At 38.1% G+C, this 20880-nt stretch overlaps 1 protein-coding gene across 1 annotated transcript in view; it reads right to left on the reverse strand.

Annotated features, from left to right (window-relative positions):
• Positions 1-18515, reverse strand: part of LOC131044479 (protein OSB2, chloroplastic) — a 182501-nt gene extending 163986 nt beyond the window's left edge. Inside the window, exon 1 of the mRNA XM_057977804.2 lies at positions 18045-18515. Within this exon, the coding sequence (XP_057833787.2) occupies positions 18045-18391 (347 nt within the window). The 5' untranslated portion in view covers positions 18392-18515. The remainder of the gene's footprint in view (positions 1-18044) is intronic.
• Between the last annotated feature and the right edge of the window lie 2365 nt (positions 18516-20880).

Below are 20880 nucleotides of genomic sequence, written 5' to 3' on the forward strand. Positions count from 1 at the left end.
TTAGGTCTTAAAACTGCTTTGGATATGTGAGAGTACCCATCCTTGGAATTGTATTCTCCTTTTAAGGAGCCCTCCCATACGAGCTTGTCCTCATCAAGACTTAAGACAAAGTTCCTAGAATTAAGGATTGACAAAAGTTTATGCTTGTCCCTCTCTGAGATGGCTTCATCATCCCTTTTGATCCATTGCCAACCAACCCCTTCCTTTGAAGGGAAGAGATAACTATTTAGCAGAGGGCCTCTATGTGATTCAAGAAGGGCCCGAGTAACCCCAAAGTCATGGATGTTTTCAATGGCTTTATACCCTCCCCAAGAATCTGACCAGAAGAGGGCTTTGTCCCCAGACCCCAGGTTAGCCTGTCAGAGATAATCTTCCTACAATTGAGCATAAAATTCCAAAGGCAGGAACCTTTGGGAGGGTTGAGCTCCCTGAAGATTTGGGTTGGATCATCTCCATTAAGGTACTTGAGGTTAAGTAATCTTGCCCATTTGAGGTGAGGAAATCTGAATAATCTCCAAACCAGCTTGGCCCCCAAAGCTCTACCTTGATCTCGTAGGTTTTTGATGCCAATACCACCATCCTCTTTGGGTGTACATATCTTGTCCCAGGAAATGAGTGAGATTTTGTCGTTGCTATCAGTTCCTTGCCAAAAGAAAGTTCTGAGATGCTTATTGATCTCAGCAAGTTTGGAAGAAGACAACCGTTGGAGTAAAAGCTGGAAAATGGGCATAGCTGATAAGACCGATCTAACCAAGGTAGCCCTGCCAGCCGAAGAGAACCATTTCCCTTTCCAAGTACTAATTCTAGACTTGATCTTGTCCACTAAGTTGTCCCATAAATTAGAGGGTCTCCTGCCTCTGTCAAGGGGAATGCCTAGATATTTGCAAGGGAGGGATCCTTTACTAATTTCCAGGACATTGCAGATTTCTTTTCCTAAAAGGGGGTCTATGTTGAACAAAAAAACTGCAGATTTAGCTAGATTAACCTCTTGACCCGAGGCCATCATGTAGGAATTAAGAAGGTCTTTAAAGGCACGAGCCTCCCCCGTGCCACCTTGCCCAAAAAGCATTGTGTCGTCAACGAATTGATGGTGGGTGAAGGGGGGGAGGCCACTAGTGATGGGAATACCTTGGATCTTCCCCTTCTCTTTGGCCATCGAAATAGATCTGCCTAGGGCTTCAGCCATAATAATGAAAAGGAAGGGGGACATAGGATCACCCTACCTGAGCCCCCTCGAACTACTAAAGAAACCTTTCGGGGAGCCATTAACCAGAACCGAGAATCTAGGGGTGGATATGCATTCGAAGATAAGGTTGAGCATTTGCAGAGTAAGCGCCAATCAACTTTGTCATAAGCTTTACTTATGTCCAATTTGATTAGCATGCTCAGTGATTTGTTAAGCTGAACCGAATGAATGGCCTCCTGGGCAATAATCACCCCATCATAGATTGATCTGTCCATTACAAAGCCAGTTTGTTCCTCGCTAATAATTAAGGGAAGGAGATTCTGGAGTCTACCTGCTAAGGTTTTAGTTAAGAGTTTATACAAAGTGTTGCAGAGAGCAATTGGTCTGAAGTCATTGAAGCTCTCCGGGTTTTCTTTTTTTGGAATGAGGGCAAGGAAGGTATTGTTGACTTCTTTAAGAATCTTGCCCGAATTCCTTACCCCTTCTAAGGCCTCTGTGATTTCTATTCCCATAAAACCCCAATATTTTTGAAAAAAGCTAGTGGGGAAGCCATCCGGGCCCGGAGCCTTATCTGGATTCATCTTGAAGAGGGCAGATTTAACCTCCTCCAGTGTGAATTTATTTAAAAGGGTTTGGTTGTGGTCATTGGTAATGAGTTTCGGGAGATTCTTAATGATATCGAGTTGGCCCTTAAGGTTGGAGCCTTCAAGATTGTTTAAGATATTCTCAAAGAACTTAACTGCCTCAGACGCAACCTTATCTGGTTCAGACAGGATGGATCCTTGGCTGTTCATGATCTTAGAAATTCAGTTGACCCCTCTCCTTTGCTTGGTGCTATTGTGGAAGAACTTGGTGTTCCGGTCCCCATCATTCAACCAAGTCTCCCTGGATTTTTGTTTCCAGAAGATCTCTTCATAAGATAGTATCTTTTCATACTCTGAGAGTAGGTCCTTTTCCTTAAGGAAAAGATGCTTATCCATCCCCTTCTCAAGTACCTCAATGTTAACCTTATTGAAATCATTCTTTATTAGGGTTTTTTTGTCAAAGATGTTACCAAAATTGGTCCTATTCCACTCTAAGAGCTTCCTTTTTATAAGCTTTAACTTGCAACAATAAACATCTTCGAACCTGAGAAAATGGAGCTACTCCACCATTTCTCAAGTAAGTTTAGAAAGTTGTCATCTCTAAACCACATATTCTCAAATTTGAAGGGGCATTTTTTAGGGGCATTGTCGGATGATAAGTTTAATTGGAGTGGGAAATGGTCCGATCCTAATAAAGGGAGAGGCTCTGCCTTCAGGGAGTAATTTAGCTCTGAGAGCCCTTCATAGATAAAGAACCTATCAAGTTTCTCTGCTATATTACAGAAACCAGATCTTCTATTGTTCCAGGTAAAGGCATTCACTGCCGTCTGGATTTCCAGCAGAGAATTCCTATTGATCCAGAGATTGAAATCTATAGCTGAAGGAGGAAGCTTGCTACTTCCTCCTCTCTTATCTGATGCCTTAGTGATGGAATTGAAATCTCCACCAATGATACTTAGGTCATTCGGGAAACTTTTAAGAAAGGACTCAAGTTCCTTCCACACCTTCACCTTATCCTTATTCTGTATGGGGCCATATACGTTAATTAGTTTGAATCTAAGGTTATTTTTGTAGCTCACTACATCTCCTCCTATCCAATTCTGTTGAATCTCTAATGGTGTGAACGAAAGGGTTCTAGAATCCCAAATGATAGCTAAGCCCCCTGAGGCGCCTGTGGCCGAGGAATGTTTTAGTTGTCTAACCCCTAGTTTATGCTCAAAGAGGGAATCTCAGATGCGTTCATTTTTGTTTCTTGAATTAACATTAAGTCAGGTTTAGAATCAGAGATACAACGCTTTAAGATGCGTTGTTTGTTAGGGGCATTCAATCCCCTAACATTCCATGTTATGATTTTCATGGCTCTGTAGGGAGGACCTTCCCCTCCCCTACATTAAAAAGAGTAGATATTTTGGATTGACCTCTAGCTTCTCCCTCCTTCAATCTTAATTCAGCAAGGGATCTCCTGCCCCTTCTTTTACTGAATTTAGCACAATCCGAAGAGTCTTTGCTTTTAACAGAACAGAGAATGCCTAGGGTGTTAGGTTGCTGATTTTCCAAGTTCTCTGATGCTATAAAGAGTTCATTTGTTTCTAAGTTAACTCTAGTAATATTTACTAGATTATTAACGAGGAGATCCCTTTGTCTTTCCAATTCCTCATCATCACAGATTTCATCAACCAATTGATCCATAAGGTCGTTTACTACTTCTTCCCCTATAAAATTGGCAATGATGTCCACTTCCTTAGACACTCGGTCACTCTCAGATACTACAGTTGTAACAAGGTCAACCCATGGCGAAGAAGGGCAAGCCTCTTCTCCCAGAGGGGTCTTTAGATTTGAGACTGGGGAGAATTGTTGATACTGCCAAGAAGCCCATTCTAGATCTTGGGGAGGATTATCCTTTTCCTTTGATAGCGATGGGATGATGAGATTCCGCAAAGGGGAAGTTTTTGAGGAGCTCTCTCTCTCTAGTGGGGTAAGAGAGCACGATGGTAACATATTTGTCATACCGGGCTGTTCTTTCTGGGGGAGCAGCTCACAAATTTCCCCCTCTTCCAAGTTTCTATCCCTGAAAGAAGGGTCACCTATAGGGGGGATAACAGAGGACAGTGATTGGGGAGGAGAACATGAGGTCTTAACTGGGGATCTCTGATGACACAGAACCGTGGCAAGGTGATTGGTGCTAGTATTATTAAAACCCTTAATGGAGAAACCCCCTCCATCCACAAATCTAATTGGAGCGATTCTCGACTCGGAGATTGATTTAGGGAAAGCGTTTTTAAAGGGAATCTTCCTTGGCCTTTTAATTTCGAAAGGACCATTGTAGAAGGGTAATTCAAGGGATAAACATAGATTACCGCAATTTAGTGTTACTGTTTCGATAGTTTTAATGTTAATATCCATGTTAACAATCAAAAGATGGTTAAAGAAGCTTAAAGCTGATTTTTTAACTTCTACAAATTTACCTATTTTGTTCCCTAAAATTCTTAAAAAATCATTATTTCGTAATTCAACCGGAATTTTTTCGAGTGATATAGCTCTATTGACCATGCATGAATTTAATTGAGAAGGATGAAAGAGGGTTTGCCATCCCCAGCAGTCAAACCCTAAGCCCATGAACTCTGATAAGCCCTTGTTTAGCAATGAATTTCTTAAATTTTGATTACTGCATTCAATAGCTAAGAACTGATCAGGAAGGATGTCAATTTTTACCTGGTTATTGAGAGAAGACACCACCCAGTTAGCAATTTATTTAGTCGGGATCCCCCAACCTTTCCACCGTGCAAAAAACATTCTGTCATTGCAATGCATTTGATACATATCCAATGTTTGGGAATCAATATCAATGATTATCCTGTTGGGACTAGCTTTAGGTAATTTGCCAACGGGCTTTTTAGTAAAGAGAACGGAAGCTGAGGGCCTGTTTGTCCGGTTAGGTTTTACAGAACCTTCCTTCCAGCCAAGGTTGGGATTTCGCATAAGACGATTTGATTGCTCTTCTGCCTTATTATTTCTGCGCCTTACCGACTACCAATTTCAATCCCTGCCTTGGAGCGAAGGAAGGGGAGCCCTAGCCGAATCAACCAAAGAATACTTTGTTTTTGCAAAGAAAGCTTCTTGCTTGATGGTTCGAGATTTTTCCCTGCTCAGTTTGTCTGCCCTAGCATGACTAGCCAAAACCGCAAAACGGTTTCCATAGCCTTGGTAAACACCTCGCAGTGGAAAGGGATGCTCACAGAGAGGAAATGAATTGCTTCTGCTTTTCACACGCAGAGCCATACTTTTCATTAATATTTTTATTAATTTTTTTAATCTTTAATAGTTCGTTTTATTTAATAGTAACTTTATTAATTTCTATTTAGTGTATGAAGAATTTCAATATTTAATATTTAGTTTTATTTATTTTTATTTAATATTACTTTAGTTTATTTAACATTAATTTAATTAATTTATACTTACTTTTATTTATTAATTAGTAACTTTATTAATAATATTTAGTTTTAGTTTTATTTAACAATAACTTTGGTATTACTTATAAATTTTTAATGTATATAATTTATTTTAAATTATTAATAAATTTTAAATTTGTCTACATAATTATATTATTATAGATTTTTATATTGTATGTTTTGTAAATTTAATTTTGAAATAGTAAAAATTAAGCATATATTATAAATTATTTAAGTTACACTCTTAGATAGTAAATTATACTTTGTCTTTTATAAAGTTAAAGAAAAGTCAATGTATAGTTAATAATTATTTATTTTTTATAATTTTATTAATTTTTTTTTTGCAGGATAGTAATCATGGCAGAATCATCGTCATCATCTGGAAACGACAAGTGGATCAAACCAAACCCTAAGTTTCCATTATGGAAATATGTCACCATCCTTGAAAAGTTTCAAGGTGGTGGAGGTTTTAAATGGAAGTGTCACGAATGTTTGACTGATTATAATGGTTCTTATACTAGGGTTCGTGGGCACCTTTGCCACATAAAAGGCACAGGATGTGAAGTATGCCATGGTCCAAATGTTGGTGATAATAAAGGGAAGGGATTGTCAACCGAGAAGATTGCAAAATACCAGAAAGAAGAGGATGAAGCTAATCGGGTTCAAACATCGAATCAGAGGCCAAGTCTAAGTTTAAACAAACCTCCTTTACATCCAGCTTCAAGGACATCTACTAGCCACAAGAGGAGCAATTTAGGACCTCTTGAAAAGGCGTTTAATTTGCAAAGTCGAGAGGATACAGATCAGAATATTGCACGTTGTTTGTATGCGAATGGAATTTCATTCAATGTGGTTCGCTCTCCATTTTGGCAAGAGATGGTTAGGTCTATTAATGAAACCCCAAAAGGATACAAAAGTCCAAGGTATGAGAAGGTTTGTACAACGCTTTTGGCTAAAGAGAAAGTTATTATTGATAGAAAATTGCAAGTGATTTGAGATTCATGGAAAATCTCAGGAGTTTCTATCATCTCTAATGGATAGAAGGATGTTAGAAACAGGCCACTAATCAATGTGGTCGCAATGAGCCCAAAGGGGGCAATGTTTTTGAAAGTAGTGGAATGCAATGCTGAAGAGAAAGATACTCAGTTTATCGCCAACATTCTAATTGAGGCGATTGAGTCAGTGGGTTCAGAAAATGTTGTTCAAGTAATCACTGATAATGCAAAAGTATGCAGAGCAATAGGGTTGATTGTGGAAGCAAGGTATCCAAACATTTGGTGGACCCCTTGCGTAGTTCATTCTTTGAACTTAATGCTCCAAAAAATTGGCAAAATTCAAAGGATACAGAAGATTTATGAAGAAGCCAAAGAAATTCAGATGTTTATTTGTAATCATCACATGTCACAGGCCATTTACAAACAATTCGCTAAGTTGGAGTTGCTAAAGGTAAGTTTTTTTATTTATTTCAAATTATCCAAACATTTTTAAAAAATAAATTATTTTTGAAATATTTGTATGATTTATTTGTTTCTAAAAATTATTGATTTTTAATTGAAGGTGGTTGAGACACGCTTTGCCACACACTATATTGTTCTCAAAAGGCTTGTGGATGTCAAACAAGCCTTAAAAAGTATGGTGATTAGCGATGTTTGGGCAATATGGAGGCAATCTCAAACAGATAGAGCAACTAATATCAGAAGGTTAATTCTTGACGATGATTGGTGGGCTCAAATAGATTATTTACTATCCTTCACTGAGCCAATATACACCCTCATTCATCGTTGTGATACTGATCAACCAATATTGGGTGACATCTATGATTGCATAGATACAATGGTGGAGAAAGTTAGAGATATCATTATAGCAAAAGAGCAAGATCCCTCTGAATTTTTTTATCGGCAAATATATGAGATAATTAAGAAAAGATGGGATAAAATGACAACTCCTTTGCAGCTTTTGGCATATACTTTGAACCCCAAGTACTACCATGCTAATATGCTAGCATTGCCAAATAGGACTGCACCAAATATGGATGTTGACGTTGTCGATGGGTATAGAAAAGCTTTCAAAAAAATGGTTACAGATCCTAGAGTTGCTAAGGAGATTCGAGATGAGTTTGGGACGTTTGCATCCTCTAATGGAACCTATCCAGATGTCGATGCAATGGCTGATAAAAAAGAAATGGACCCTATAAAGTGGTGGAACTTCCATGGTGCAACAACTAGACATTTGCAAAAGCTAGCTATCAAACTTTTGTCACAGGTTTGAGTTTATATGAATTATATTCTAATTTGATTTATTTTTTATTTTAATTTTTATTTGATTGTTGTCTTTGTAACTTGTACTATAAACTTTTTTATAGGTTTCAAGTTCTTCTGCAACCGAAAGGAATTGGAGTACATATGGCTTCATCCATTCTGTGAAACGAAATAAGTTGCCAACAAAGCAGAAGACCTTGTATATGTGCATTCCAATCTTCGTCTCCTAACGCATTCCTCCACAGACTACATGAAAGGACCTTATAGACTTTGGGATGTACAACCTGAGATGAGTGACATTGATGTATACATAAATGCATTGACACATCCCACTATTGATAATCCTGATATGGGAGGAGCCTCTAGTGAACCTTCAGTGCGTTCTGAGAGTCTAGTTGGTGGTCGCACTCAATCCAACTATTCTTACTCTTCAAAAAATCTTGATGACCTAGATCTCCAATTTCAGGAGAATAGTGATGATATTTTTGATAGCATGTGATTCTACGAGAAACTATTAATGTATTTGAATTTTGTTTGAATAATAAAACTATATTTCCCAATTATGTTTCCATATTGCTTCATAGTAATGAAAATCTTCTTTAGAAATTTGTGTTAAATATATATGTAATTGTTTTTTATAAATGTCGTATCCTCTCCCGTTCCGAAATGAGAGGTCTCAAAAAATAGTCGTATCCGTATCCGATACCGTTCTTGTTTCCGTGCAACTCTGATTATATCGGATCTGCCCTTCTAAATACACCAAGTCTGCATCAAGGAATACCAAAATGCCTTATATCCTCTTGAACAAGTTCGCACAATCCTCTTCTATATTTCGCACCTTTAGTTGCATAGCTATTTCGCTGATTGCATGAGAGATGAAGTGAGTAAATTGTGTTTGCATTTTAACTTTATTTATATGAGCTTTTAACCCATATACTCCAAGTCGGCCTTAATCATTTTGGCGCCAATTTGTTTTATTGAGGCTTGGTACATTTTAGTGTGGCGTGGAGATATGGGGCCGGTCTTGACTTGGGGGCATGTTACCCCTTTAAGATGAGACCCAGTCCTATGTGAGTTCAGATGTTGCCTTAAGGCAATCCGAACCCATCTTACCTAGTTATAAACAACAATTACAAACCATCATCAATATTAGTAACTACCCTAACTATTCCCCACTTCAAAACCCTTCATGAAGGGAAGGGTGATCTCTCGTCAAAAAGGATCAGCAAGGAAACCCATAGGCTATGGTTGGAGGCAAAGTGCTTCCATGATACTCTTTTCCCAACCAACCCTTCACCATTCAATACATCTCTCATACAACTTGAACACTCTTTTTCGGGTGATGAAGCACAATGGAACTCCAACAAGATTCCAATAGATATTAGTATGGCATTAGAAATACTTGTCCCAAACAAAATTATGAGGGTAATCACACTAAGCATTAAGTGTCTATGCATGTCATAAAGGCCTGAAGCGCATCTCTTCTTATTATTACATTTGTAATCACTAGTTTGTTGTTGAAAATGAAATCTGCATTGCAGGAACCCATTATTAAAAGTCTGTTAAGGCACATTTATATGACTGTGATCTGAACTCTGTTTTTGAGGACCATGAGATCTTTTGAAAAAGGATTTTAAGTGTCATAAGGGCCTGATATAAGAAGCAAAATAATCTTTATTGTGGAATGAGGAAGAAGCATCTAGGGTGCCTGCATCGTCCAAAAAAAAAAATTGTTATTTTAAATTTTAGTTAAGGTTAGGTGAATAAAAATAAATCCAAGCAACTATGAGTCCCCATGTACCTAGGAAAGTGTCCAAGGGGGTATAAAGGCAGGTCCCCATGCGGCTGCTTAGCATATTTTGGCTAGCAGCCGCTGCTCAATTTTTTAGCGGCAACTTGTGGAGCTGGTGGCCTCATGAAAGTTAAATTTTTGCTGCTTATAAATAAGTAGTCATATTAAATTTTATTTTTTTAAAGAAATATTTAGTAATAATTTTTCACATAAATGTTGGAGAAAAATTTGGAAACAAATAAAAAGGAGGGAGGAAAAATTGTGGAGCCAAATGTCATCCTTCCCAATAAGTAGTTGCTAAAATAAATGCAAGCAACTATGAGTCCCCATGTACCTAGGAAAGTGTCCAAGGGGGTATAAGGGCAGCTCCCCATGCGGCTGCTTAGCAAATTTGGCTAGCAGCCGCTGCTCAATTATTTAGCAGCAATTTGTGGAGCTAGTGGCCTCATGAAAGTTGAATTTTTGCTGCTTATAAATAAGTAGTCATATTAAATTAAATTTTTTTTAAAAGAAATATGTAGTAATAATTTTTCACATAAATGTTGGCCAAAAATTTGGAAACAAATAAAAAGGAGGGAGAAAAAATTGTGGAGCCAAATGTCATCCTTCCCAATAAGCAGTTGCTGCTTATTTCCAGCCCCCCTTTTTTTCAAAGCTTAATTTCAATTTTTAAGCACGTACTGCTCCACTAAAATAGGAAAAGATTCTAATTTATCCTTTCCGCTTAATTAAAAATTTGTATGGGAACACCCTAACTCATTAATTTTAAGCAGAAATTGCACTTAAGTAGCAGCATGGGGACATGGGGTAAGGGGTTGAAAACATTCAACATTTGTGGCATATGTGTAAAGGCAATTGTAATTTTCAAGAAGGGACACATTTTCTATCATTTAAAAAGCTAAAATCATAAAAATACCCTTCTCGATGTGGGAACAAGGAAGGGGAAGAATCATGCACTCATATTTATTGAATGGTTACATAAAAATGGGAAAAGACACGTTATTAGGCACCCACTTGGGAAAATTGGAAAGACACCTCTTTAGGTGGTCTCTTGGGGAAATTGAAAGGTCGTCTATTGGCTATGTGGTGCATTTCTTGATGTTGTTCTTTTAGAGGGAGCATGAGAATCACTAAAGGCATAAGAGAACTGTGAATAGGGGCTTGGGATAGAGGTTTAGGCATTCAGAGTTGAGTCCTTCAATGCAGAGCATAAGTAGGAAGGCTTGTAGCTCCAGCTGGCATATTTGTAAAGCCAATTTGGCTAGTATTTTGAAGAGTTTGGAATATTGTATTTCTTTATTCTATTGAAGTAGTAAAAAATCAAATATTTTTCTCTTGCATTTCCTTTGTTATTGTCGTGTTGTTGTTGTAGGGTAGAGTAGCCCGTGAATAACTGTTGTGGCATTGTTTTGCTGCAGGGTCTTAAACAGAGCCCTTGAGCCTTAAGGACTATAGCAATATAAGCAGTGGTGTTAGAGCACTCAAATTTACTTTCAATATAGAACACTCGTTCACATTCTGAGCATTCTACTCTTTGCAGAGAGCTATGTAAAAGGTACAGCAATTTACTTAAAAGAAATGTGGATTGTGTTTAAGTAAAAAATTTAAAATAGCTATCGTAAGCGATGTTAAGTTAAAGTCTGTTTTCCATAGGACATGAGTTTGTAAAGATATACTTGATTTAGTCAGATTTAGAAAAGAACATTCTTGAAAGAACCATCTCAGCATCCCTTGAGCATGATGATACTTTCTGTTCATAAAACCATTACTTTTTTCTTTGAATTTGAATGACTGCTGCACCAGATGAATGGGGAAACTGCATAATCATTGCCAATAAACTTATTTATTCAAAAGTGTTAATTAAATACATAGCAGCATTGATAGGTATGAGTTAGAGCTGTATAATGGAGTAATCATATCTAAAAAGAAGGTTGGCATATATGAATTGGTTCAGGAGGACTCATTCTGTATTATCTACTACCAAACAAGTAATGCATGTCCGTGGAAAAACCAGTAATGCATATCTTAGCATAGACCTTAAATTTGGAGTAATATATTACATGGGATTACTAGGCCGGTATGCAATGATACTAAAATGAGTGGACATCATTTGAACTCCAATCATAATTTTTTTATTTGCTATGACTTGTACATAACCAGTACAGAACAATAATTCTTTGCATTTGTGAAATCTGTTAGTAGGTGTTTAGTTGAAGACTATAGTATGTTGGTTCTTGGTATACCAAATCAGTTTGAATATGCTGAAACGATATGAATGGCATATATGATTAACCAGGGTTACCTTTGATGGGCAATATTAGAGATGAGTATGGCACATAAAGCATGAATATGGCGATGATACGTGTTATGTTTTTTGGAGAGGAAATTTTAAGGAATTAAATAGCCCCACTGCCCCATCTCTCCTTATCAATATATAATTACATATAGATCATGTCGGTAGGGTGATCAAATACAACCTATTTTGTAATAAACAAAACTACCAAACACTAGTGTCGTAAGCAGGGTAGAACTTTGTGAATTCTTGGCAGACTAACATTGGGGTTTATTTACTCTTTTTTCATCTTTTGAGTATGACCAGCATAGATGACTCATCTTGACGATGCTTATGGTAAAGTATGGTCCATAGTTGAAAAAATTGGACTCAGCAATGACTCGGCAAGCCCAAAAAATTTTAAAAACTCGAGAAAAAACTCGGCAATAACTCGATAACTTTATCGAACATTTGAAAATACAGTCATATAATCATATTACATTTTAACTAGTTATTCATTCATATAATCATATTACATTTTTATTCGTGCTCAAAAACCAGATGAAAACCTTGGCACATCCTATCACATGGCCAAAAAATAGAAGTTGCCAATCAAATTTGTAATTCCTAACGAGTTTTTCTCGAGAAATAGGGTTTAACCCGCGATATTTCGCGAGCATTTCCTCAAAAACGCTGCGTGTTTTTATAGGAACTCGGAGCCGAGTTTAATGGCGAGTGACTCGGCTAGGGTTTTGACTCGCAAGTTTTTTAAAAACCCGCAGAGTTTTTCATCTATGGTATGGTCTATGCTACTGTCTTAACTTGAAGTATCTTTTGATTCTATTGCATGAATATCTAGCATTGTTAATACATATCATCTTTAAGTCCTTTGTTGTTTACAAAGAGATAAATTATATTTATTTTGTCCATAATCAAATGAATAGGAGTAGACCAATGTTCATTGAAGAACATTGAAACACACTTAGAAATTACATTAACAATGATTACATAGCAGAATGGACAAAATGATATTGGATTCATATTAAACCTAATTCAGCATGACTTTAAGTAAAACAAAGTGAGGTCATTAGGATCATATTCGATGGTATCACAAGCGTGGTTTCAATGCCCCCTCAATGTGTGAGTTGTGTTGTAATTCGGAGGAGAGTGTCTCTCATCTCTTCTTCCAATGTTCTTATGCTAGGGAGATTTGGCATTTTTGGTGGAGGGTGTGGAATATTCCCTGTTGGCATGTTTCCTCGTGGGCTGAGTTTGTGGATTGGTGGGGTAAGGCCCATGTTTCTACTTCCTTTCTTCAAGCTACTTGGGCTATTGGACCATCCTTCATCATCTGGCACCTTTGGCTAGAGCGGAATCGTTGAATTTTTCAGGATGTGTTGTTAGGGACCCCTCGCATGTGGTGGAAAATTTTGCATTCTCTAAGTGAGATTGTTGCGGCTAAGTGTGAGATGACTGAATTGGTGGTTCCTTGTGATGTTGGGTGTTTAATCGTCTTCAGCTTCCTCCTCTGCAACGACAGCTCATGCGCAATAGATGTCGTCATCCTACCCCAAAGGTGAATAGGGAGGGTAGATGGTCTCCTCCACCTCAAGGGGTCCTAAAAATCAACACGGATGGCTCTTATTGGTTTTGACACAGGTATCGAGCCAATCTTTAACCATTGATTTGCTATGTGTATATTGCCACAATCTGTGTGTATATTACGGACTACTGTATATTATCAACGCCTTGTTTTTTCTGTGTATATCACATATTGAAGATGAATGCATAACGCATATATACATTCATCTAATGACTTTACCATAAAGTCATGACTCTTCACGTAGAGGCCCAAAGACTATACAAAACCGATTCAAATATAATCGATTATAAATGAAATACGATGAAGTATGATTATGATAGGAAATCTGAATAGTTTTAATAAGCTTGATTGATTGATCAAATGTGTAAGGCCGATAGGCCATTTACACATTTGATCTACAAAGTCGGTATTTAGGATTCTAACTGAAGCTACATCTTCAACACTCCCTCTTAGCTAGGGAGGAATCCTTCTTAACCTTTATAAGTTATATCATCCTATTGTGATGATTTTCCACAATAGCGACAACTATATGTGGAAGAGAAAGATATCACCTCACTGTGATATCAAGTATTATGCATGTCCACAGATATCAAGTCACATGATATCCACCATAAATGTCTCTTTATGTAATATCCACCATTATGGCTTGTCCATAGATATCATGTCTCATGATATCCACCATTTGGTATATCTAAAGATATTACTTCATGGCATGTCCACGGATTTCACATCACATGATATCCACCATGAATATCTCCTTATGTAATATCCACCATTATGGCTTATCCATGGATATCACGTCTCATGATGTCCACCATTATGGCATTTCCATAGATATTACTACACGAGATATCAACCATTATGACATATCCATAGATATCACGTCTCATGATATCCATCATAATGGTATGTTCAATCAATGTCGTAAGATCGTCACCTTACAATAATGATCAGAAGTACAAGTGTTCATCATTGAGAGATCGTCACCTCACAATGATGTCCACCGTGGCTCATCAAGCACAGAACCAATGTTGTCATGAAGTCACACACGACACTAATCATCAATCATATCAGAGAGTGGAGATGAGAGATTTCACCTTAAGTCTCCCTCAAGGAGAAATGCATTAACAAGAGTTTACACATTAAACATCTTTTCTCAAATAGAAGAATACATTAGTATAACATATAACCAAATTAATGATGCTGAGACCCACTCTCAGCTAGGACTTCATTCTTTACCATATCAAGCTTACCTCGAAAGAACACAAACTTTATTCTGAAGAGAGGCTTGGTGAGAATGTCCATCGTTTGCTCATTAGTACTAATGTATCTTAACTGAATAACATACCTTTCCACTTGATCTCGACATGCCTTGACCTTTCATGAAATAAAAGCTTGGAGTCTTCAATACTCTTGGTGAATCCCAAGCACTCCAAGTATCCATCTATCCAGGAATATCATGTCTTAGATGTCAGCATAAAGGCCTTTCAGCCTATATGCATGGGACTCCTATCTCATGAATCATAGTCCTCTGACTGTTGATCATTAGAGAAACCATCTTGATATGGTCCACTCCCTCTAAACCAATATGACCAAGATCTTTGGAAATCAAATGAAGCAGATCCTCTGGCTGCTCCCTCTGAAGCTCCAAGTACTAACATCAACCTCCTGTCCTTTTTCGTCTAAGGTTGTCTTAGTTGGTTTGTCAAACTCCCTCTGAATGTTAATTCTTCCTCTTCGAAGAAACCGATCGATGCTAGAATAAGAAACCTTCAGAGTCAACTTAGTCCCATGACTGCAAGCATCAAGTTCTTTCTCCCTTGAGTGCAATCTCTCATCATTCTTATGATTCACAGTCCGTCCTGAAGGCATTTAAGAGAGATTACTAATCGTTCATTAAACTATCCCGAAGAGAAATACCAATGCTAGAAGCATACAAGATTCACTATCCCAATGTTATAACATGAATTAATAACTGCTTAAGAATTTATGAGCATTATTCCAGAATATAAGCATAAAGCACTTATCTCTTTATGGATTCTACTGCAGCCATTGATATTCATAGCACACTGTCGCTGCCACACAAAGGTCAGCCTTCTTAATGACTTTGCCTAAATTCCAGTCTAAGTCACATTCGATCAAAAACAGGGTTTGTTGTGCCTTAAATCAGAATCAGTCATACCCACAGTGAAAAAGACTCGTAACTATGCTTAAGCATAGCTTCGTCCTTCGTCCAGTCCTGGACCAGTGCATTAACAAAATGCATGTACTGGTCTTTGATCAGCCTGTCAACTGGCCATATGCATTTTCCACCTAATTCAATCACATCCATGATCTTTTAAGACATTGTCTGAGGTACCAAACTTTCTGTCACCTTGAGAGATGGTGAGCATCCCGCGAACTCTCGCCAAGCTACATATGTGATTCTCAGGAAGACATGAGACTATCGTGGATGCGCTAGGCACCTCTCACTACACTTAACAGAGAACGCCAAATGATATCTCCAGCCAAGCATTTAGAAGATAGATCAAAAGCATAGCAATTGGGTTCAAGTCGTGTGTGGAAGCACCACTTCCGCTTGACCAAAATTGTGACTAAACTTCCCACCAATTCTTGAGCCTGGGTCACAGGCATGCAATACATATTTGCGGCTTACAAATTCTTCAATCGATCTCTGCATTATATAACATTGAGTGGCATCACAAGTCTTCACAATTCGTTTGACTGTGCCAAACTGAACTCCAACTAATTCTCCTTCTCAAATTGACAATATAATGTTTAACTGATTTTTATTTTTTATTTTTCTGCACATGTAGAACATGCACCAGCACGACAAGAGTATGGAAGTTCCAGACCAGCTGCTTCAGCAGAGTCCAAAATGTAGGCATCATCAGGTGCATCAAACTCAACTTCATTACCGTCGGGCATAATCAGCTTCACCTTGTACCTTGCAGCAATAGGACTCTGGCCTGCCTTCAAACCAAAGGCCTTAGGAATACCTGTGGATGTTTTCAAACAAGCAAAACTCTTCTGGGATAAATCAATCCTTGTTCTGGGAGCAGCTCCAGCACAAGTCGCATTAAAAAGGGCTGCCTTAGAAAGAGTTAAGGATGCCATGTCTCACCAAAAGGTTCAGAAAGTAGATGAACACTACACAACTCATCATGGATTTGAAAAACTACAGATCAATCAAGTAAATAGACAATCTACCAAACCAAATCCCAAATGTGTTGGAGCTCACGTCACAGCTATATCAGATCATCAGTGACACCAAGTACAAGGAGAACGATCTAAACAAATCCAAAGGGAGAGATTGACCTTGCCAATTTGGATCGGCCTACACACAATATTCCCCGTGGGCTTCCCCCACACCCTTACAGGAATGAACAAATCTCTTGCTGTTTAAAAGAACTCATCTTGGTCGCAGATTAACAAGTGGTCTTAGAAAGACTCAGGCTTCGAACGCCAATTGCTATCACCGACTCTACCAACATCATCAGATATAATATGCGCTACAATATGGGCATTCAATATGCCAATATTCTCTCCTTGTCATAAGCGCAAAATATGAACCTGCTCTGATACCATGTTGGTTTTGCCACAGGTATCGAGCCAATCTTTAACCACCGATTTGCTATGTGTATATTGCCACGATCTGTGTGTATATTACAGACTGATGTATATTGTCAACGCCTTGTTTTTTCTGTGTATATCACATATCGAAGATAAATGCATAACGCATATATACATTCATCTAATGACTTTACCATAAAGTCATGACTCTTCCCGTAGAGGCCCAAAGACTATACAAAACCGATTCAAATATAATCGATTATAAATGAAATACGATGAAGTATGATTATGATAGGAAATCTGAATAGTTTTAATAAGCTTGATTGATTGATCAAATGTGTAAGGCCGATAGGTCATTTACACATTTGATCTACAAAGTCGGTAATTAGGATTCTGATTGAAGCTACATTTTCAACAGCTCTTTTTGTGGAAACCCTAGTCAAGCTGGAATTGGATGTATTGGGCGGGATAGTTCTGGAGAGGTTCAATTTATCTTCTCTGTTTATATGGGTTTTCACACTAATAATTTAATGGAGTCTCGGGCCATTTTATTGGTTGTGGAGCGTGCAAGCAATTTGGGGTGGCGCATGATCATATGCGAGCCATATTCTCAGGTTGTGGTCAACTTATTGAATAAGAGGAATTTCGATGGTGTTAGCTGGCATTTGGCCTTGATTGTTAAGCAGATTCTCAACCTCTGTGCTTCTGTAACTTTTACCCATATTCCTAGAGAGTGGAATGGTGTTGCCGATTGTTTGGCTAAATGAGCCTCTAATCATATTCATGATTGGAACTTAGTGGATCGGAGTCAGTTACCGCCAGATTTGTCTCATCAGTTGAATCACTTAGTAGAGCTTGATAGGGCTGTGTGATGCCCTTGCTTTGTACTTCTTGTTTCAAAAAACATTGTACCCCTCCTTTATGTTTTAAGAATATTTAAAAAAAGAGTGGATATAACACGGTAACCAAACTTAAGCCGTGTTATACATATAGTCTCCAAACGAATTTGGCTACAGTAACAGAGAGGCGGTCCCCGTCCCTCCATTGGAGTTTTCCTAGTGAATAACGTGAAGGTAAAACAGAGCATCCAACTTTCTCTGTGGACACACCCCGAAAGACAGAACAAGGCACAGAGCAAGCACCAGCTGAGCTTGACTGAAGCAATACGCAGCAGCAATGGCAGATGAGCCCAAGCCTTCTCGGGCTCACCCCCATTACCTAAGAATGGGAAATTTAACAAATTAAAAAAATGAAGAAATCTTTTAAGAGCGAATTCATAGACTCTGAAAACATTATTCTTGAGCTAAATGAATAATGAGAACCGTACCACGTGGTTTCCGTTGCTTTAGCACCCAATTTGGTTCCCAATGTTGTCCATGCAAATGCATTCCCTGTTTCAGTGTATTTCAATTGAACGATTTTACCTACGTTTCCTATCAGATGGACCTTGTTGCATAACTCCTCTTGCCATGGTATGGTTTCTGGCCGTGGAAACTTGGTCGCCAACCCAATATTTCCAGAGCCGCTTTGTTGGGTGCTTCCTGCAAAGGAATAATGTCTCGGCGCCTGAAAGGAAGAAAATACATATGCACTTGGTTGAATGCTACGGAGAAAACGGCGTGCAGAGGAAGGAAAAATCATTGTGCGCAAAACCCATAGAGAAGCCATCGTCATGCCTGCGCAAAGGTCAGGGATGACATACCAAGCTATTCAAACAAGGGTATTTCGTGCAGTCCCTCGCAAACGCTGGGTTCTCGGTGTTTTATTTTTTAAATTTTGAAATGAGTTTCGTGCAGATGCCTTCCTAAACCTAAGAATTTTTAAGAGCATATTTAAAAAGATGATTTTATAGCAATAAAACTTTGGTCTTATTGAGGGGCCTTTAAATATTTTGGTGAGTATTATTGGTTTTTTAAGAGGGTTTTAAATCATGGGTTTGATCCACCACAATTTTATTAGGTTATTGGTTTTTTAAGAGGGTTTTAAATCATGGGTTTGATACACAACAATTTTATTAGGTCAATGAATATTATATTTGTCAGGACTAATGTTGATTTGTAAGTTTGATTCATAGAAGATATATTTATGATTAATATAAATGAAGTTGTGTTGGTTTCTTAGAACAACATTTTGACATTAAGATTATGAAAGTGTAGTTGAAGTTAAATTTGTCTGTCTTTCTTTTCTTTTCTTTTCTTTTTTTTTTAATGGAGGTCTAGACTTGCGAGCACGACAGCCCAACAAGGGTCAGCTAAGAGCCAAGGACTCAGGGGTATCTATTCCGCCAAATTCGCTCGGGGCACGATCTCGGCCCCATCCCTTATGATGTCAGAGCCTTGCACTCAACAAGACTTGATCCCTGGTGGGCGCATTTGGAGCCATTCAACCTCACCAGCAGACCAAGGGCCCATTGACAAATTTGTTTTTAAGAATAAAGATTTGTTAAATTTTGATGATCGATTGATTTGTTATAACTATTTGTTAAATATTGATGAGTGAAGATTTGTTCAAAAAAGACCTAAGTAGTTTGATTGCTTGATTTGATTTGTTATAATTATTTGTTAAATGTTGATGAGTGAAAATTTGATCATAAAGGACCTAAGTAGTTTGAGTGCTTGATTTGAAATATATATAATACACACACGCACACACACACACTAATAAAACTAAATTAGTTGTAAAGTGTAACAAAATAATTTTAAATTAAATGGTTATTATTAATATTTTATTTACATTAAATTATTACATTATAATATTTTAGTGAACATTGACCTCGGGGTGTAGACCGATTGGTTGAGCCATTGAAAAACACGAGTAGCCTAGATAGAGGACTGGTCTCACCTTACCTAAGCTAACTCGGCAACAAGGTCACAAACCAAGTCATGGCAACACCTCTAAAATAACAAATATATATATAACCATTTGTGGTCATTTGGAAGAGGAGGGCTCTGCAACTTGTACTATCTCTGTATTAGAGATCGTGCCAAGTTGTTGGCACCTTTGCATGCCTTCTGCGTGTCCTCGTTGGCTTTCATGCATTACTTGTTTATTGTTTATTGTTTATTGTTTATTGTGCCTTGTTTATTTTCGATCCCTTGTCTTTTTGGTTACTTTCACTTTTGTCTCCCTCGTGATTTTTTTCATGCCCTAGGGCTTGCCTTTCGGCCCTAGTCTGGTTCTTTGTCGTGAATGGGCTCTAATGGGGAAGACGGTGGGCCGGTTATCGCCGACGTATCCATGGGTGTTAGTGATGATGGAGATTTGGCCGACATTGCTAAAGGAGACTCGGTTTCTCCTTCCAAAACAGATAATGGTGGTAATGTCCAGGAAAAACCCTCATATAAAAGCGGTTGTCTTTGAGAACTCGACAACTGTATGCCCTTCCTCGGCATGTTTCGAAGGGAAGATGTGTCGTCTACCCAATGTGGAGTCGGGTGGCCATGTGGAGAGGGTTGTTGAGCACAATGATATGGGTAAGGAATGCAACACCGGTTGTGGAGATAGAGAAGGGGGCGATGAAGGTAAGCCTTCTCTTGCAGGTTTCAAGACCCTTTCTCTCTCTCCTAACTAAGAAATGGTTAAAGCTATAAGGAGTGAACAATCTCGTCTTAGAAATATTGCAGTCTTTTTTGTTTGTATGGATAAAGATGCATTACCTTCAAGAAAATTCTTTGATCACTGGCTTTTGAATGTATGGGGAAAAAAGCTTGCTATTCATGGAAGCTTTTGTAGGACGGTTCAAAAAGGGCTATTGTAATTCTTTTAAAATATCATGGCATGCAAGATAGGGTTTTAAAGAAAAGTTTTTCGAGTCGCTCCTTGTTTAGGGCTTTCCCTTTGACCCCGAAGGGCAACTTGGAACAGGTTGTGGTCCAGTTTACATCCAATTGGGTTGAGATAAAAAGCCTTCAGCCAAAGTTATGGCCTTTTATTGCTCAAATGTTGAAGCCTTTGGGGTTGGTCCTACAAGTTGAGGACTCACGAGCCACTTTGCCTCACTTGAATGCTAGGGTTCTTGTTGCATTATCCCCTGAAGTTGATATATCCCATAGAGGATTTCTTTAAAAATTGATGAAGATTTTTTTTCTTGGGATTTAGTTATGCTTGGCAATTTGGGTGCCTATTTTCACTGTAAAATCAATAGGCACACAAGACATGATTGC

This window comes from Cryptomeria japonica, chromosome 10, assembly GCF_030272615.1.
Source record: "Cryptomeria japonica chromosome 10, Sugi_1.0, whole genome shotgun sequence".
In the NCBI taxonomy this organism is placed as follows: domain Eukaryota; kingdom Viridiplantae; phylum Streptophyta; class Pinopsida; order Cupressales; family Cupressaceae; genus Cryptomeria; species Cryptomeria japonica.